We start from the raw sequence: 17,353 nt of genomic DNA, 5'->3' as shown, positions 1-17,353 counted from the left end.
TACATGTTTAATACTTTGGACCACACATGGGGGAACCATGCTGATGTACTGACCTCAATGCTTGTATTGCCTGGTGTCTGATCTGCATTTGTCATATTTATCGATCACAACGCCACCAACTCGTCAGCCGAGGCGGCGACGCAACGGGAGCGCTCTCCTCCCCCGGCGGAGAGCCAACCGTCCAAAGACGCGTCCTCTTTCTCCTCGTCCACGTCCTCTCCCTGGGACTCGCCGGAAAACCCCTTCCAAGCGCTCAAGCCGGCTCCGGCGAGGGCCCGCAGCGCCCCCATCACGCTGCCCGCCGAGCCCGTCGACCCCGCCGAAGGCCCGGCCGCCGCCATCGCCGCCGCCCCGAAGAGCGGCGACGCCGTCTCCTCCGCGTCCTGCGTGTCCTGGTCCCAGAGCCAGTGGATCGCCTTCAGCGACAATTTGGCTCCGGCTCGCCGCCGGGGCTCGGCGCCGCCGGTGAAGGATCCTCAGGGGCCGCCGGCCGGCTCCGGCAGGTCGTGCCGCTTCCTGTCCGACGAGTCCGCCGAGGCCTTCGGCGGAGAAGACGACGGCGTCCCCTGTTTCTCTGACGTCTTCTCTGGGATTACAGATTACAGGGCGACGGCTCCGTCAAGCAAAATATTCAACGGTAACATTATTACCGACGCTAGAGACGTGTCTTGTGCCTGAGGTTTGGAGTTTTGCATTTTTATTTTAACTTGTTTTATCATTTTGTGCATTTTTTTTTATTATTTGATGTTGAAAAAGTTGTTTTTTGGTTTATTTCGTTCTTATTTTTCAGATGAATGCTTCTCTAACTCGCTGCCTGGTTTGCAACATGTTTGTCTGAGTTCATTTTGGGTTTTTTTATGCAATTTATTTTTTAGTTTCACTCCTCTGTTCTTTACAGTTTTGCCGTCATGGTTTCTAAACTCGGGTCCTAATGCATGACGCGTCTCCTTCAATGAAGCGCAGTGTGTCCGTGGTTTGTTTTGTACCCGCCGCCTGACTGCCTCTAACCAGTAAAACCTGCGTTTGTTTCCTCGTGCAGTGCCGGTACCGAACCGACCGACGACCCCGCTGACGGCGGGCGCCCTGGTGCCGCCGCCCCGGCCCTCCTCCAGGCCCAAACTCCCCACGGGGAAACTCACAGGAATCAATGAGATTGTGAGCAACCGCAGTCGACAACCTGCCGCACAGAATACGCGCTCGACGCGACTCGGATACATTTACCATAACATGCACGACTCTCTTCGCTCAGGTACGGCCGTTCAGCCCGCCCAAGACGTCCGACGCCAGCCCTCCTCCTGCCGCGCCTCTCGCCCGGGCGGAGAGCTCCTCCTCCTTGTCCTCGAACGCCTCGCTCAGCGCCGGCAACACCCCCACCGTCGGTAAGCCCAGTTATCTTTATTTAGCCTTTTTTTACTCTTTATTTATTTTTCTTCAAGCAACTTGCCACATGTTTTTTATCCCCGCAAGAAAATGTGCTGTGTTTCCTCCTCTGTCACTCTTCCCTTCCCTCCCTCCTTCCTTCCTTTCCTTGACTCCTCTGCTTCCAGGAGCCGAGCACCCCTTTGCTCTCCCCTTCTCCTCCCCAGAGCCAGAGCTGCTCTCCCTCTCACCTTTCTTTCTGCTCAGCCAAAGTGAGTCTGCCTTCTCCAACCTCTGGTTCCCCCTCTCCTCATCTCCACCCTGCATACATTTCATCGATGTCCTCGTTAGCGCCCGTTAGCGCCCGTTAGCGCCCGGCAAACACATTGAGGACTCACCTCTGTGCTCAGCGTCACCTCTGCCTCACATGTGTGCTCTCTGGGTCTCTTTATCTCCTCCCTCTCTTTCTTTTTGCCTTTTTTTATTTGGCGTAAAGAGGAAGATGTGTTCATAGCGAAGCTGCCTACCTTTGAGAAGCGGTGTGAAACACCAGCAGGTACGGTGGAGCTCGTAGAAGAGCACTGACCCTGTGTGTTTAACTCAAACTAACAGCGGCCTGATGGACGGGCCGGAAGGACAACTGGTCCTCTTGCTTTGCAGTGATTTCTCTCTCTTTTTGTTTGCTCTCCATATTCACCTCCTTCAGCTCCTAACATCATAACGATCGGATCGTTAAAACAATGACGTCTTGAATGTCTTTTTGTTGACTTTACTTTTAAATGAGGTAATCCTGCCTGTCCAGTTAACGTGAACTAAAGCAGCTGTAGCATGGATCTAGTGTGAAAAATAACCGTGTGCTGATGTGCAACGTGTGAACGGCCGACATCGTGAAATGCAATAACACAGATATTGTAAATGACGTAACGCATCTCCGCATGATGGAGCTGCGACTGAAGCAAACACGCAGCTGAGTCAACAGACCTGAAGCTCTGCTCCTTTCCTCCTTCTCAGGGACGTCTCGCGGCCCCAGCCCGGTGACCTTGGCGTCGCTGGACGCTCTGCCCATCGCCGTGGCCTTCACCGAGTCGGTTAATGCTTACTTCAAAGGAGCTGATCCCACTAAGTGAGTCTCACATGACCTCCTGCTGCTCGCGGGCCGACACGGACCGGCACGCACGCACATTTTTGTCCAACACATATGACGTTATGAGCGTTGCCGTTTCGTTTTGTGTGTGTGTGTCGCTCCCTCTCGCCGCTGCGTGTGTGGAATGTTTTTTTGCGTCCGTCTGACACCATTCTTTCAGAGCGGATAACCTACGCGGGGCAGATTATAGAGAAAACACACAGCCGTTTATTGGTTAACTGCTGTTAAATTGCTGCTGTGCAAAAGGCTTATTTTTGCAGGGATTAGTTGAACGGAACATTTCATAAGCAACGCGGCGGAGACACGGCGAGAGGTCGAGGCCCGCTGTGGGCCGCTCACCACAGAGAAACCTGATTTATATCAGCCTGTGAAAGCATACAGATGTATATTCGGAGACACCTGCAACCATAAACTCGGGTGTTTCGATTCACAAGGAGACCAAATGTGTCCAGTGTAGCTTTTTGCTCAGTTATAGTGGGAAAAAAAGATCAGTTTAACTTACTTTTATGCTGTTTTTCTTTGATTATGCAATGAAATAGAATACATTCGGGTGAACTGAAGGTATTAACTAAACACCGATGGGCCTCTCTCACAGTTTTTTTGACATTTTGAGTGAATCTACAGCGAGGAGTTTTCCTTCTTGGCGTCTCCGTGTGGACCAAAAGCGCTCGTGTTTTTAGAAAAGCTCTCGTTTCACTGCAGCACGGTGGCGTCTTGGTTCTGGATCGCGCTCCTCTTCCCTTCGTAACCAGTTTAAAGTCAAAGTAACTGAAAACAAAACTTTACTGAATGACATTTCCTCTTCTGCGTTCCTCAGGTGCATCGTGAAGATCACGGGAGACATGACCTTTTCCTTCCCCATGGGCATCATCAAGGTGTTCACCAGCAACCCCTCCCCGGCCGTGCTCACCTTCAAGCTGAAGAACATCAGCCGGTTGGAGCAGATCTTACCCAACCAGCAGCTGCTGTACAGGTGAGCCGCCGCCGCCGTCTGCGTCTGCACGAGCCGACCAGCTGATAGCTCGCCGGCGGTGAAATAAAAAGCGGGATTCGGACGCGATAATTCGCGGTGAGGACGGAAGGAAACGCCGTCCGCGTCCGCGGGAGGAAATTCAATTAGTAATCTGTCATAAAGCCGTCATCGAGCTGTCAGGGAAGTATTTTCCAGCGGACTTTTTTCTCAGCGTCTCTTCTGGAAACACTGAAACACCCTGAAACACCTCGTGTAACATCTGTTTATCGCACATCGCGTCGCCTCTCACCTCTTTAGTCTCCGTCCGAGGTGTTTAATGTAGATCTGACCTCGCGGGTCGTGGTGCGAGTTTCAAAACATTTCGAACTATTTTAAAACAAATGTCATTTCTTCTTCTCCCTCTCTGTTACCTCGAGGCCACATGGTTGGACTAATTGAATCAACTATAATTCATGATTTAATAGCCGGTTGGATGCAACAGGGTCATTTTTTCCTAAGCTATTGGACACAAAGCCGAGAAGAAGCGATGAATAATTGAGCCTCTGATTATTCCTTGTGCACCAGTTTGTGTGTGTGTGTGTGTGTGTGTGTGTGTGTGTGTGTGTGTGTGTGTGTGTGTGTGTGTGTGTGTCTTCCTGACTGTTTGTACTTTCTATCCAGCGATCCTTCCCAAAGTGACTCAAATTCCAAGGACTTCTGGTTCAACATGCCAGCGCTGACGTCCTACCTCAGGAAATCCTCGGATCAGAACCCGGCGGCGTCCTACTACAACGTGGACGTCCTGAAGTACCAGGTCAGCCCGATAAACCAGATGACCGGAGGCTGAGAAGGTTTCGTAGAAGAGAAAAAGATGCGCTTTACACTCCACACAAGTCTGAGAAAGAAGCAGAAAAAGAGCTTTTCGTCTGTTACGTTCTTTAAATAATCAAATAGTTTGAACTTTGAAGTCTTTGCCTGCCACACATCCTCACAATCGTTGGAATTGAATTAATTTGTGGTCGCTAACTGGCTTTAAAATTGAATTTACTTCTCCTGAAAGCATGTTGCAGTCTGGTTTAAACCTCAGCTAAATACTGTACGCCCGGCCCTAAAACCCACCGCTGGATGACATCATCTTTTCAAACGAACCCCATTAAAGCTGCTTTTACAGCTTCCAACTGGCGTATTTACATTATTACATTAGTTTGTGTTAAAGTCATCTTGCATATGAACTAATATTGTTAAAGCTTAACCAATAAAATACACGTTGTCAGCGCCGTGCAGAAGAATTTATGGAGGAAAGAAAACACACAATCATCACAACAAAGTCACTGCATCAGGAGCATTTGGAAAATGTGTTTAGATCGATCCATAATGGGAAATTTATGGAAGCCCATTTCTGCCACCCCAAAAAAAATAGGACCAAAAAAAATAAATAAAATTATCGACTTTTTTTTTTCTTTTTTCGTTGACTTGAAAAAAGGCAACGGAAAAAAAAAACATCAGAGAAAAAAAAGGCGATTAATTTCTTTTATTATTATTATTATTATTGTCCTCATTTATTTATTTATTATTTTTGGGGTCCTAATTTTTTTTTTTTTTTTAACGCTGAGTTATAAATAATGAATCTGCTTTTAAAAGAAAGAGGCTCAAAATATCAGCAGCATACATACAGACATCTATATACATGTTTATTCTTTTAATCAAACTGTTGTCTCTCATTCATTTGAGTCATTTAAGGTTTACTGTATGCTTTGAATCCTCATTGTTAGTTTAAATACTACATTTTATCACTTTTTACTGTTTACACACACACTTCACACAATGTTTCATCATGAACAATTTGGGTTAAAGTCATGAAAAAGTTATGAAAATATGGTTTAAAGTCACGGAAAAGTTGTGGAAATCCACTGGTTATAGTTCATGTGGTCACAGGAACACCTGTAAGTAGTGAAACGTGAGGTCATCAGCAGGTAAAACAACAATCTGTGAACTGTTTTAGTCGATAGCAGAGTAATGGTTCTGCGGAGCAACGTCAGTATTTTTCTTTTAGCTTTTCATTTGCACAACAAAGACGTGGAGCTCCTCAGCCCAGCTCCACACTTCTAGCCTGAAGTGTGTGTGTCGCAACCCGCCGTGCAGGTGCAGTCCGACGGGATCCACTCCACGCCGCTTAACCTGGCCGTGTACTGGAAGTGCGCGCCGACCACGTCCGACCTGCGGGTGGACTACCGCTACAACCCGGAGTCCATGGCCGCGCCCGGCTCGCTGTCCAACGTCCAGATCCTGGTGCCCGTGGACGGAGGAGTCACCGGCATGCAGTCGCTGCCCAACTCCATCTGGTAGGAGAACCGTTGGCGCTCGTCAGGGTCTGAAAGCTCCCGACAGGAGACGCTTATTCCTCTCTCTCGTTTCAGGAATCCAGAACAGAATAAGTGTCTGTGGAAGCTGAGCGACGTCTCCGAAAAGTCTGAAAATGAAGGTAAATCATCTTCTCTGTCCGCTAAAAACTTGCCTGCACGTCATCGTGTCGTCTCGTCACGTGATCAGATAAAGACTTTGCATTGGACACACACACACATTAATTATCATCATATGTTTTATACAATGAAACATCCTTCATTGAATTTAATAGTTGTTGTTGTAGAACGAGCATAACGTTTTCTTATTGCTGCGGACTATTTTTACCAACAAAAAAAACACCACAAAAACTTGCACAAGAGCGAGGGCAGAAGTCTTAGCAGTCGTAGAAGTTCTCTGTGTTTAATTGATCGACATAAATCGCTGGACTTTTGAAGGGCGACGCGCGAAAAATGATATTTAGAGTAGATATTTTGTGGAGTAAAATGGCTCCTCTTCTACGACATGTCCCTCGTTCAGGCCGCCGCTGCCATGTCAGTGCACGTATGTTGTGTTTTGCCACCAGGCGCCGGGTCCCTGAGGGCCAAGTTTGAGCTGTCGGACGGCCCGTCCAGCCCCAGCACGCTGGCGGTGCAGTTCATGAGCGAGGGCAGCACCCTGTCCGGGGTGGACATGGAGCTGCAGGGGCCCGGATACAGACTCTCCCTCAACAAGAAGCGGTTCGCCACAGGTAGAGAGAGAGAGCATGACCTCGTCGGTTCTGTTTTAAACGCTTCAAACGGCTCAAGCTTCTCTTTGTTCTGCAGGACGCTACATGGCCGACTGCTGAGGTCGCCCCGCCCCGCTTCTCAAGAGAAACACAAACGTCGGCGACTTTAAAAAGCTTCCCGAACCGTCTGGATCCATCTGAGCTTTCGCCCCGGAGGCGAGAATCTCACTACAACAAAGCAGCACTGAGTATTGAACACTGTTTAAGAAAAAAGACACACAAAAAAAGAAGACTTAAGAAGAGCTTTCAGGAAATGTGTAGATATGAAATCTGATAAAGCTTTCTGATCAATTCACTTTTGTATAGTCAGAAACAATTTATGGATCAGATATAAATCTATATTGTATTTGAAATCATGAAAAAAAAGAACATGCACTAACAATCTTTCAGATGCTCTTCTCGTTCCTCGTCTTCGTCTTCAAGAGCCTTCGAGGAATTTAAAACCAACTTATGTCCAAGTGGAAGAGAAGAAACATTTCCTTCCTCCGAACTGTAAATATGAACGCTCGTCAAACGGCTTTGACTCGACGCTGAAATCAGTTTCTCTTTGCTGATCTTCCTCTTTTCCTGCTCACCACTTCCCTCGTTGTTTTGTCCTCATGTGCAATGAAGCAATGAAGGTAGAATCTGAAACACTCACACACTCACGGCACGAGCTTGATGTCTTAAAACAACATGGCGGTGCTTTCAAACTAACAAAAACAAGAAGATGAGTCTGACCTCAGTGCCTCCTCTTGAACCGCCGATCACAAGGCAACGAGATCGACGTTTCACCCAAATGTGGGTTTCCAGATTTAAGCTATTTCTCTCTGGTCAGATGAGTGTTTTTTGTTTTTTTAAACGACCCCCCCGATGGGGTCTGTGATCCGTGGGGTCTTTTTCTAAGAATTTAACTTGTTAATTCCTCCTCTCAGTCGTGGCTTATACTTTTAAAGTGTTTAAGCCTTTTAATTTGTCTCCGTTATGAAAGAAATCTCTGCTCTCTTGACTGTACAAACGTTGTCAAATGTTTTAGACGCTTTCCACAATTTACCCCACATTTTTATAAAGCTGGCAGTGTTTTTTAAAATCACACTTTTGTGCCCCATTAATGGAGAAATGTGCCTGAATCTTAACTCTTTTTTATATGTACACAACAGCACAGTTATTCAGAACAGCACCAACAAAGTGCCAGTTGTTTTTTTACTGGTTTATTTGGATGTTGAAGGGAAAACGTCTCTTTTTTTACAACCCGACTGTCTTCCAAAACAAAAAATAAAAACCCGAATGAGTCACGTTTGCCTTCTCGCGAGTCCGACCGCCGGACTCTTTTCTATCTCGTCTTTTTTCTACCCGACCTGAACCTCTCGCTCTCCAGCGAGCGAGCAGCACAACGAGCCGACGCGTCGCCTTCCTGCCCTGCCTTTCTCGACCCCAGTGCATGCTGGGATACGCCCCCCGGCGTCTACGAGCGGCCGCCGCAGCGGGCGCAGAGACCGGATGGAGAGTCGCCCCCCCGCTTGACTCCTGGTGCTTTTCACTGGTGAAGGCTGCTGCTGCAGAAGCTGTCGTCCTTCTGGACGGAGTAGTTTTATGTTGTTGTTGTTGTTGTTTACCCGTTGACCTCAACCATGTGATGATCCTTTCAGATTGGTGAATGATGCTGTGATGTTTCAGACACTGTGCATCATGCGGCCAACTGACCTCTCAGATAAGATTTTAAGAAAATTCACTTTTTTTTTTTTTTTTTACTGTCCGCTGCAGAAAAAAAGACTCGTTTTGGTTTTTAACCGACCAAACTCCTATTCATACTTGATTCTTCTCACTTTATCTGATCTCATCCATCATATCTGGCCACTTCTCCAGCTTGTAATGTTTTGTATAATTCTGGTTTCAGACGTTGGTAATAACATAGAGGCAGACATTAATCTCAGATGGACGATGGATCCATTAAGTTTGCTCAACTCTACATTTTGTGCCTCACTCTGGACTTTAATCAGCCAAATCTTTTGAAGCTATTTTGAAATGAGTTTACATGAAATCTTTTCAGACATCTGTTCAGTTCTAAATCATCACGTCGCTCTGTTTCCTCTTTTAATGATGTCGGTAGTTTGAGTCACATGAGACGAATGCGTATATTAAAAAGGAGAAGGAGAGTTCACAGTTCAGTCCTCGTGTTCAGCGTTAGCAAGCTGGTTCTTGCTGTCTCTAAAACAACTTACAAAATTAACTTCAAGGGCCTTTTCTTTGTCACTTTCACCTTTTATTTCTTTATGTGTTGTATTGAACAGAGTTTAAAGAATGCAGCATTGTATAAATGATCCTCATAAATTGTACATTTTTACCAATATCTCAGCCACTTTTTGTCTCTACTTTATGATTTTTCAATGTGCCTGTATTAAATGTGTAATATATGAATATATACAAATATATTAAAATGACTAAGCGTGTTCCGCGTGGTTTCTATTCGCCGCATCGTTATTACCATTATTTCTTATTTCTTCCAAATTTCAGCTGCTCCAATACTTTTAAACTTTAACTTGTGTGACCTCAGACCTCCAAACAAATGACAATTCCCATCAGCCTCGTTTGTATCTCGTCTTTAGTGCTAATTAGCTGATGTTAGCATGCTAAACTAAGACGCAGAGCATGCTAAACTTAACATGTTTGCATTTCCCATGATGTCATGTTTTAGTAAAGTTCCTAACAACGTAGATCAAAAGAATACGTAGCAATACATATACATGCTACATACGTAGCAACATGCTACATTCATAGCAACACGCACGCTACACACGTAGCAATACATATACGCATGCTACATACGTAGCAATACATGCATGCAGTTTGGGCTTGTCAACTGTTTAGTAAGAATATAAAAAATGAAAGCTTAGAAATAGTAAATCGTGGAGGCGTGTGGAGCGCTAATGACCTCAATGTCGCCGTGTTTGGACGCACATGTAGTCCGATCAATAAGTCACAATGATCCGTTGGGTCACTTCTCTCTAAAGAATCTCATTTATACTGTTTTCTGTGTGACTATATGAGTTTTTTGATATTATTGTATAGAGTTTGCCACAGAACAGCAACAGAAATGCTTGTTTGAACACTTTGTTCCTGTTTGGCCGGTGATCTTTTGGTAGAAGTTTGTTCTCATTTGAAAAGATTGAGACATTTGGAAATCACACTGACATGAAGTGAATTGACAGAAATAGCACTTGAGGATAGAGCAGAACTGGCCCTTTAAATCCCCCCCTGTCCCCTCCACACACACACACACACACACCTACAAATATGTAGACTTTGCTGATGAAATGCTGAACTCTGACAAGTCAGAAGTTGTAATGCAGTAACTGTTATTTAGTCCATACATGCAGCATGATGGGGCGGGAGGACTCCATGTGTTCCTGAGACTCTGTTTGCACTGCCAGCACCTCGCGGGGCGCTTCGCCGAGGAGGATGTGCGCGCCACTGCGCCTCCGCGCGCCGCACTACATCAACACCTCGTGCGTAATTACGCGCGAGGTCGAGCTCCGCGTCCCTCGGACCCGGAGGCCCCCTGCGCGCCGTCTGAGCCGCCGGCTCTCAGCCACATGTGGGAGCCATCGGTGTTGACTCTACTTTCCTGATGAAGAGGAGGAGATCTTCTGGTGCGGCCTGAGTTCCCTGACAGGCCGAAGTGAGACACGCGAGCTGAGGTCGGATCCAAAAGCAGCGCTGGCCGCCATTCAGACGTTTGTGTGGTCAAGTGTTTTTATACAACTCGGCGTTATTTACTGTCCTGCCAAGAGCTCCATTGGAGGATTGACTGAAGATGTTGAAGCAGCTCGCCTGACTCCGTTTTTTTGGATTATAAAATCTTCCGGTTCGCACCTTTTTAAAGCAACAGATTATACACTGTGTGTCTGTGAGTGTTTGTGTTGCTGACGGTGACCTCCGCTTCTGAAAAGTGAAGGCAAACGCCGGAAGTGCCTCAAACTTGCATTCTCGAGAACAGCCAGCAGGGGGCGACAAAAAAAGAGTGATTATATAAATGGGCTAACAAACGTTCAAACGCTGTGGACACACGGCTACAGGAGGCGCTTTGGGGTTAAGTGTCTGTCAAAGGTACGATATCAATAATCAATAGAGTTGTTAGTATTGTTATTGTTATGATTGTAAAGGTGGGATTAAGTGCAGGACTTTGTAATGACGACAACCCTCCAGGAAGTCATGGAAAATAAATAGTCCTGCTCATAATCTCTTGTAAAACTCAGTCACCCCTGATTTTAAACAATCTTCTCTAATTAAAACAAAAACGAGTATCTTCCAAAATGTCGCACTGTCACATGAAGGCACATTGTGTAAGGTGTGGTTTGTCCCTTCTGGGCTACTGTAGAAACATGGTGGACTCTGTGAAGAGGACCCCGCTCCGCATATGTAGATATAAAAAGTTCCTTCTAAGCTCATTAAAACACAACTATTCTTAAACAAATATGATATTCCACGTCTGCCAATAGATGCAACACAACAACGCACACAGTTTCTTCACAAACGGAGGGAGTTGTGGGTCGCGGGTCGGTGTCTGGTATGGATTGAGGGATCAGGATCATCTCCGTGAAACAGTCGGCGCTGAGGGAGTCTTACGTCTTTGTTGTCCACCATCACGGTCGTGTTTGTCCAACGGCCCGCCGGAGCCATGGAGTTGAGTTATTCTACGATCCGGAGAGCGAAGCCCCACATCAGTGACGTCCACGGACAATTTAGGATTGATGAGCCCATTTGATCTCCCTCTTCGCCGCGAGGAAAACCATCTGAACAAACAGGGATGGTGTAAGTTTATTGCATTAATGTGGATTCCTGTCGTCCGCTACTCCTGTTCACTCCAAACCCCAGAAGACCTCTTTAGAATAACTCAAACCCTGAACCCGTCACACTCGCGTCCAAAGGCTTCTGTCACATTTTCCACTCGGCGAGCTGAACGCCGTCGACTGTTTTTCTTCTGGCAATAAAAGCACGAACGCAGTTCACTTCTTTTTTTTTTAACTGACAGACCGAGAAGGACGGCTTCATCCTGCTGAACGTGTGTGTGTTTGCCTTTATTTGTTTGTGGCTGTACAGATGGATGAACAAACAGCTGCTGGCTCACAATAACTGGCTCACAAACAACAAAAGAAATACTTGCATATTATTGTATTTAGTGTGTCACAGTCAGCACACACATCACCAGGGAATGATTGTGTTGTTTAACAATGCAAAATGGCCGCTGGGTCACATGACATCACAGTCGACACGCAGGTTGGCGTTCCCATCCTCTCATTTGGGGTCAAAACCTCGACCTCGGGCCCCTTTTCTCTTCTTCTATTCACAGTATTTGTTGCAGAAATAGAAATATAATAATCTGGCCTCAGTCTGACATCACATGTCCTTTCTTTTATTTTGCATTGTCCAGTTTGTGCTTCCCCTTCACTTCCTCTGCTTCTCCGGCTCAGAGACGCTGCGTCAGGAGACGGGTGAAGACACGAGGTGCGTCGCTGCGTCGCTGCATCGCTGCATCGCTGCGTCGCTGCATCTCTACGTCGCTGCATCTCTGCATCGCTGCGTCGCTGCATCGCTGCATCTCTGCGTCGCTGCGTCGCTGCATCGCTGCATCGCTGCATCGCTGCGTCGCCGGCCGACAGAAACAGAAACTGTTGTGATTTCTGTTTTTCTTGAAAGTGAAATCTCGACCCGAGACGCTCAGAGATCCGTCCGCTGGCAGAGAGTCTCCTTACGGCCTCGGGGAGACGGAGCGGACCCTTCCGTGCCGTGTTCACAGAGGCATGTCACAGGCTATTTGTCATGGTAAGCGTGTGTGTGTGTGTGTGTGTGTGTGTGTGTTTTGGGGGGAGGGGATCACTGAGAAACGCTCACGTCTTAATTCCTGCCGTGATCCTTTGGCTCTTCCTTATTGGCCCGACACAAGCTGCTTCCCAGCAGATATATGAAGCAGAAGCACACAAGTTATTGATATCTGAGCACAACATGCAGTTGTCAAAGTACATTTTACTAAAACAAAATGTACTTTTGTACTATTGTTTGTTTCCAATTTAAATGGAGTCAAACCTCCTCTTGCCTCATAGTTAATAAGAGTGTTTTTTACTCTATTAAGTGTTCCTTTTTAACTTTACATGATGATATATCCACTAGGATTGGATTCAAACCTGTAGAGAATTGAATTCTACTTTGATTCACTTTAGAAAGAATTAAAATAACTTGAATGAGGCAAAATGGAAGAAACATCATATGACTGCAAACACATATGAAGAATATGAAACCCAGAGGACATCGCTGCCAAAACAGGGAGGACAGAATGACGAAGACGGAGTTCAGACAAAGAGAGACGAGGCAAAGAAAAGGTTTGTAGAGGAAGAGGAGAAGCAAAGAGGAAGAAGAGTCTTCACGAGGACTGAAGAGACGAGGACCTTCACAGCGACAGCACCTCAGAGCTTCAGGGAGGACATGAAGGCCGTCTGCGTCTGATCCTTTTGAAACTGCGACGTCCATGAAGAGTTTTTTATTTAGTGCTGAACTGTGTTCCACCAACTCCTTCTGGACATTGGACTCGTCGCTCCAGCAGACAGAGAAGATGTTGGACGGACGAGCTTTCAAAAGATGGCGGCAAGTGAAATGATGCATAAGCCCAGGGGATCAATAGACCCCAGCGTGAGTCAACAGGACACACACACACACACACACACACACACACAGAGAACTCCCTGCAGCCAGAGAGGAAATGTTCAGTCCATAAATATTTGGAGTTTGCTAATTGAAAGAATGTGCGCAGCTTCGATTCTGGGGGTTCTTTAAACACCGCACAGCTCGTATGGATCCTTTGTGTAGGTATCTGCTCCTTTGTTCATTAATGCCAAGTGAAATGAGCTGAGGCCTCGGTAAACAACGCACACACACACACACACACACACACACACACACAGGTCAGGTTTGATCCGGTCACACGCGATGCGAGCCGTCCGCAGGGAGACGAGCAGACTGCTCTGCAATTCAACTGAAAAACATGTTTGCATGTCACCGTGTTTGCATTTCGGAATAAAAAATTCATGAACATTGGTTTTCTTTTCAAACTGTAGCGCACACAGACACACACACACACACGACACACAACAACACACACACCGTCTTGCATCCTGTGGAGGACAGACACCTTCGTCACACAACCATGAAAGGAGAATTAAACTAATGGAGAGGAGGAGCGTGCAGCATTAGCAGACGCCCTCGTGTGTGTGTGTGTGTGTGTGTGTGTGTGTGTGTGTGTTTCACTTTGTGAGCAGCTCATTTGGCCTCTGACTGTCACACGTATGGCGTGATGTGTCTTTAAGCTCCTTCCACTTTCCATGCGAAGGCCGATTGTTCAGCTCTCGCGGCGTGAGCCGTCTGTGATGAGTTATGCATGGCGGCGCAGACGGGAGGCGTGTGTGTGTGAAACGACATGCGACAACACGGACGCCGCGTCACGCCCCATGCGTGCAGGAACCCCCCTTTTTCTTGCGATTCTTGCTGCATCTCAGACGGACCTCAAACACACCGACTCTCCTCTCGTGGTCTCCGTCCCTCACGTGAGGATGTGAGATGTCGCGCGGCGGCCTAAAATATTAATCGCGTAGTGCTTATTGCTCATGTGAGTTCCAGTTGGCCTGCTTGCTTATGTTCCATCGTGTCGGAGCATGTTTGTAAATCGTGCCGTAAATTTGTTCAAACAGACTTTTGTCCCACTCTCTGTTGTCCGTGTGCTGCTGGGCCTCTTTGTGACCTGCATGGGAAGCAAAGTGTCTCTGTTTTCAACTGGTTTCATTTACATCCTGACGAGGAGCCAAACGGCTCAACGTGGTTGATTCCTGCGTTCGTCAGGTTCCTCTAACAGATGACGTTTCTGCAAAAAGCCCAACGATGTGCTCGACTCCAAGCTCCCTGCTGAGGTCCGAGCTCCTTACTCTACCTCTAAGGTTCCTTACTCTACCTCTAAGGTTCCTTACTCTACCTCTAAGGTTCCTTTCTCTACCTCTAAGGTTCCTTACTCTATCTCTAAGGTTCCTTACTTTACCTCGAAGGTTCCTTACTCTACCTCTAAGGTTCCTTTCTCTACCTCTAAGGTTCCTTACTTTACCTCTAAGGTTCCTTACTCTACTTCTAAGGTTCCTTACTCTACCTCTAAGGGTCCTTACTTTACCTCTAAGGTTCCTTACTCTACCTCTAAGGTTCCTTTCTCTATCTCTAAGGTTCCTTACTCTACCTCTAAGGTTCCTTACTCTACCTCTAAGGTTCCTTACTTTACCTCTAAGGTTCCTTACTCTACCTCTAAGGTTCCTTACTCTACCTCTAAGGTTCCTTACTACTTCTAAGGTTCCTTACTCTACCTCTAAGGTTCCTTACTCTACCTCTAAGGTTCCTTACTCTACCTCTAAGGTTCCTTACTCTATCTCCAAGGTTCCTTTCTCTATCTCTTAGGTTCCTTTCTCTACCTCTAAGGTTCCTTACTCTACCTCTAAGGTTCCTTTCTCTACCTCTAAGGTTCCTTTCTCTACCTCTAAGGTTCCTTACTCTACCTCTAAGGTTCCTTACTTTACCTCTAAGGTTCCTTACTCTACCTCTAAGGTTCCTTACTCTACCTCTAAGGTTCCTTACTACTTCTAAGGTTCCTTACTCTACCTCTAAGGTTCCTTACTCTACCTCTAAGGTTCCTTACTCTACCTCTAAGGTTCCTTACTCTATCTCCAAGGTTCCTTTCTCTATCTCTTAGGTTCCTTTCTCTACCTCTAAGGTTCCTTACTCTACCTCTAAGGTTCCTTTCTCTACCTCTAAGGTTCCTTTCTCTACCTCTAAGGTTCCTTACTCTACCTCTAAGGTTCCTTTCTCTACCTCTAAGGTTCCTTACTCTATCTCTAAGGTTCCTTACTCTACCTTACTCTACCTCTAAGGTTCCTTACTCTACCTCTAAGGTTCCTTACTCTACTTCTAAGGTTCCTTACTCTACTTCTAAGGTTCCTTACTTTACCTCTAAGGTTCCTTACTGTGTCTCTAAGGTTCCTTTCTCTACCTCTAAGGTTCCTTACTGTGTCTCTAAGGTTCCTTTCTCTACCTCTAAGGTTCCTTTCTCTATCTCTAAGGTTCCTTACTCTATCTCTAAGGTTCCTTATTCTACCTCTAAGGTTCCTTACTCTATCTCTAAGGTTCCTTACCCTATCTCTAAGGTTCCTTACCCTATCTCTGAGGTTCCTTACTCTACTTTTAAGGTTCCTTACTCTGTCTCTAAGGTTCCTTACTCTACCTCTAAGGTTCCTTACTCTATCTCTAAGGTTCCTTACTCTACCTCTAAGGTTCCTTACTCTTTCTCTAAGGCCGATCCGTCTGTCCATCTCTTGCTCCACCTGACCCTAACCCGTGAACAAGACCCTGAAATACCTGAACTCCTTCTCTCGGGGCAGACATTTTGTTCCCACCTGGACGGAGCAATCCACCTGTTTCCGGCGGAGAACCACGGACTCAGATTTGGAGACTTTTTAATCTCCTCGCCGAACTCCTTTATATCGCTCCAATCTCTCCTCTTTCTGGTGTCTTCTTGTCTCTCTCTCTCTCTCTCTCTCTCTCTCTCTCTCTCTCTCTCTCTCTCTCTCTCTCTCTCTCTCTCTGTACCATCACCCAGATTATCTGCATTCACGGTCCAGTTGTTGCTCAACCTCCATGTTCTGCTCTCCTCAACAACTTTCTGCAAACCTTCGCTGGGTTCGTGGCGCTCCTCAGCCTCTTGTTTTGTTCTCCGTGGCGTTAATCTCCCGTCAGGTTTCAGTGTGTTTGGTTAGAGTTTCTCACAGCGCTCGTTAAAACACAGCGCGCCAGAGTTCATTTCTTATTAACCGCCGGATCACTTTCCACTCGGCCCAAAGTGTTTCTGGTCGTCAATACTCTCTCGGGCAATTATGGCGCCATTAATCTCTCCGTCGCCGTAAACGCACCGATATTCACCGAGTAATTAACCGCTCTTTACAACGTGGCTCTGACAAAGTAACACAGTTAAACCGTGGGATTAAGAGGCGGGAAGAGATCATCAGTGTCCCGCTCTCTGAGGCTTTTCATACATATGTATTAAGTCTTGTGTTCGCGACCAACACAGAGCCACAACTTCTTAACTGCAGTTGTATCACCAACATGTGAAGAGTCAACACTACAGTGTCACGTCAAAGGCATTTCATAGCGTATATATGTGCTATAACTCTAACTTTATCACAAACTATAACTTTCTTTCCATCATATTTCTGCACCTGCTCCTAAACCCGCAGCTGGTGGAAACACACGACGGTGTTATGGCCATAAAGCAAAGTTTCTTTTCCACAAATTGCAGTCATTTGAAATCCAATCAAATGCCCTCGGCTGGACACAAAGCTGCATTCCTTCAGCGGAAAGTTGCGAGTTTTCATTTTTCTTTTATTGTTTCTAGACGATTGCTCCCAGCAGGTTTCCAGGAAAGTAATTCCCTCTTAATAAAAGCAGACAGCAGGAATAATACAGTTAACCTAGGATAACTATAAACTGCTGCCCTGATCATATGAACACATGCTCTGCTCACCAGCTCGCACTTATGTTGTCACAACTTCTGACCCGTTGCGCTCCGTTTCCACTGGTTAATGCCAAATAGAGGAACGATCAAGGGGAGAAGTTGCTGAAGCTCCAGTGTTTTCCCTTTAAAGGGCCGCCGGCTTCCCAACGTGCACTTTAAACCAGCAATTGGGCCGGTGCACATTAGGATATTAGCCAG

At 46.3% G+C, this 17,353-nt stretch overlaps 1 protein-coding gene across 6 annotated transcripts in view; it reads left to right on the top strand.

The window, feature by feature from the left end:
• The window catches only part of fcho2 (FCH and mu domain containing endocytic adaptor 2), a 38,036-nt gene extending 29,022 nt beyond the window's left edge, over positions 1–9,014 (top strand). For 2 of the 6 annotated variants that reach the window (XM_068573495.1, XM_068573500.1), the window contains 12 exons: positions 128–637; positions 1,040–1,155; positions 1,250–1,379; positions 1,548–1,631; positions 1,856–1,915; positions 2,371–2,482; positions 3,321–3,476; positions 4,137–4,269; positions 5,598–5,797; positions 5,873–5,937; positions 6,382–6,546; positions 6,623–9,014. In XM_068573495.1, the coding sequence (XP_068429596.1) occupies positions 128–637; positions 1,040–1,155; positions 1,250–1,379; positions 1,548–1,631; positions 1,856–1,915; positions 2,371–2,482; positions 3,321–3,476; positions 4,137–4,269; positions 5,598–5,797; positions 5,873–5,937; positions 6,382–6,546; positions 6,623–6,645 (1,754 nt within the window). In that variant the 3' untranslated portion in view covers positions 6,646–9,014. The remainder of the gene's footprint in view (positions 1–127; positions 638–1,039; positions 1,156–1,249; positions 1,380–1,547; positions 1,632–1,855; positions 1,916–2,370; positions 2,483–3,320; positions 3,477–4,136; positions 4,270–5,597; positions 5,798–5,872; positions 5,938–6,381; positions 6,547–6,622) is intronic. The other 4 variants (XM_068573496.1, XM_068573498.1, XM_068573497.1 and 1 more) reach the window with 4 other exon arrangements.
• Positions 9,015–17,353: the final 8,339 nt, after the last annotated feature.

Source organism: Clinocottus analis, unplaced genomic scaffold (assembly GCF_023055335.1).
Source record: "Clinocottus analis isolate CAN_PGR_092001 unplaced genomic scaffold, fCliAna1.0.p SCAF_13, whole genome shotgun sequence".
NCBI lineage: Eukaryota > Metazoa > Chordata > Actinopteri > Perciformes > Cottidae > Clinocottus > Clinocottus analis.
The sequence above is the reverse complement of the archived record's forward strand: the minus strand, read 5'-3'. Positions and strand labels throughout refer to the sequence as shown.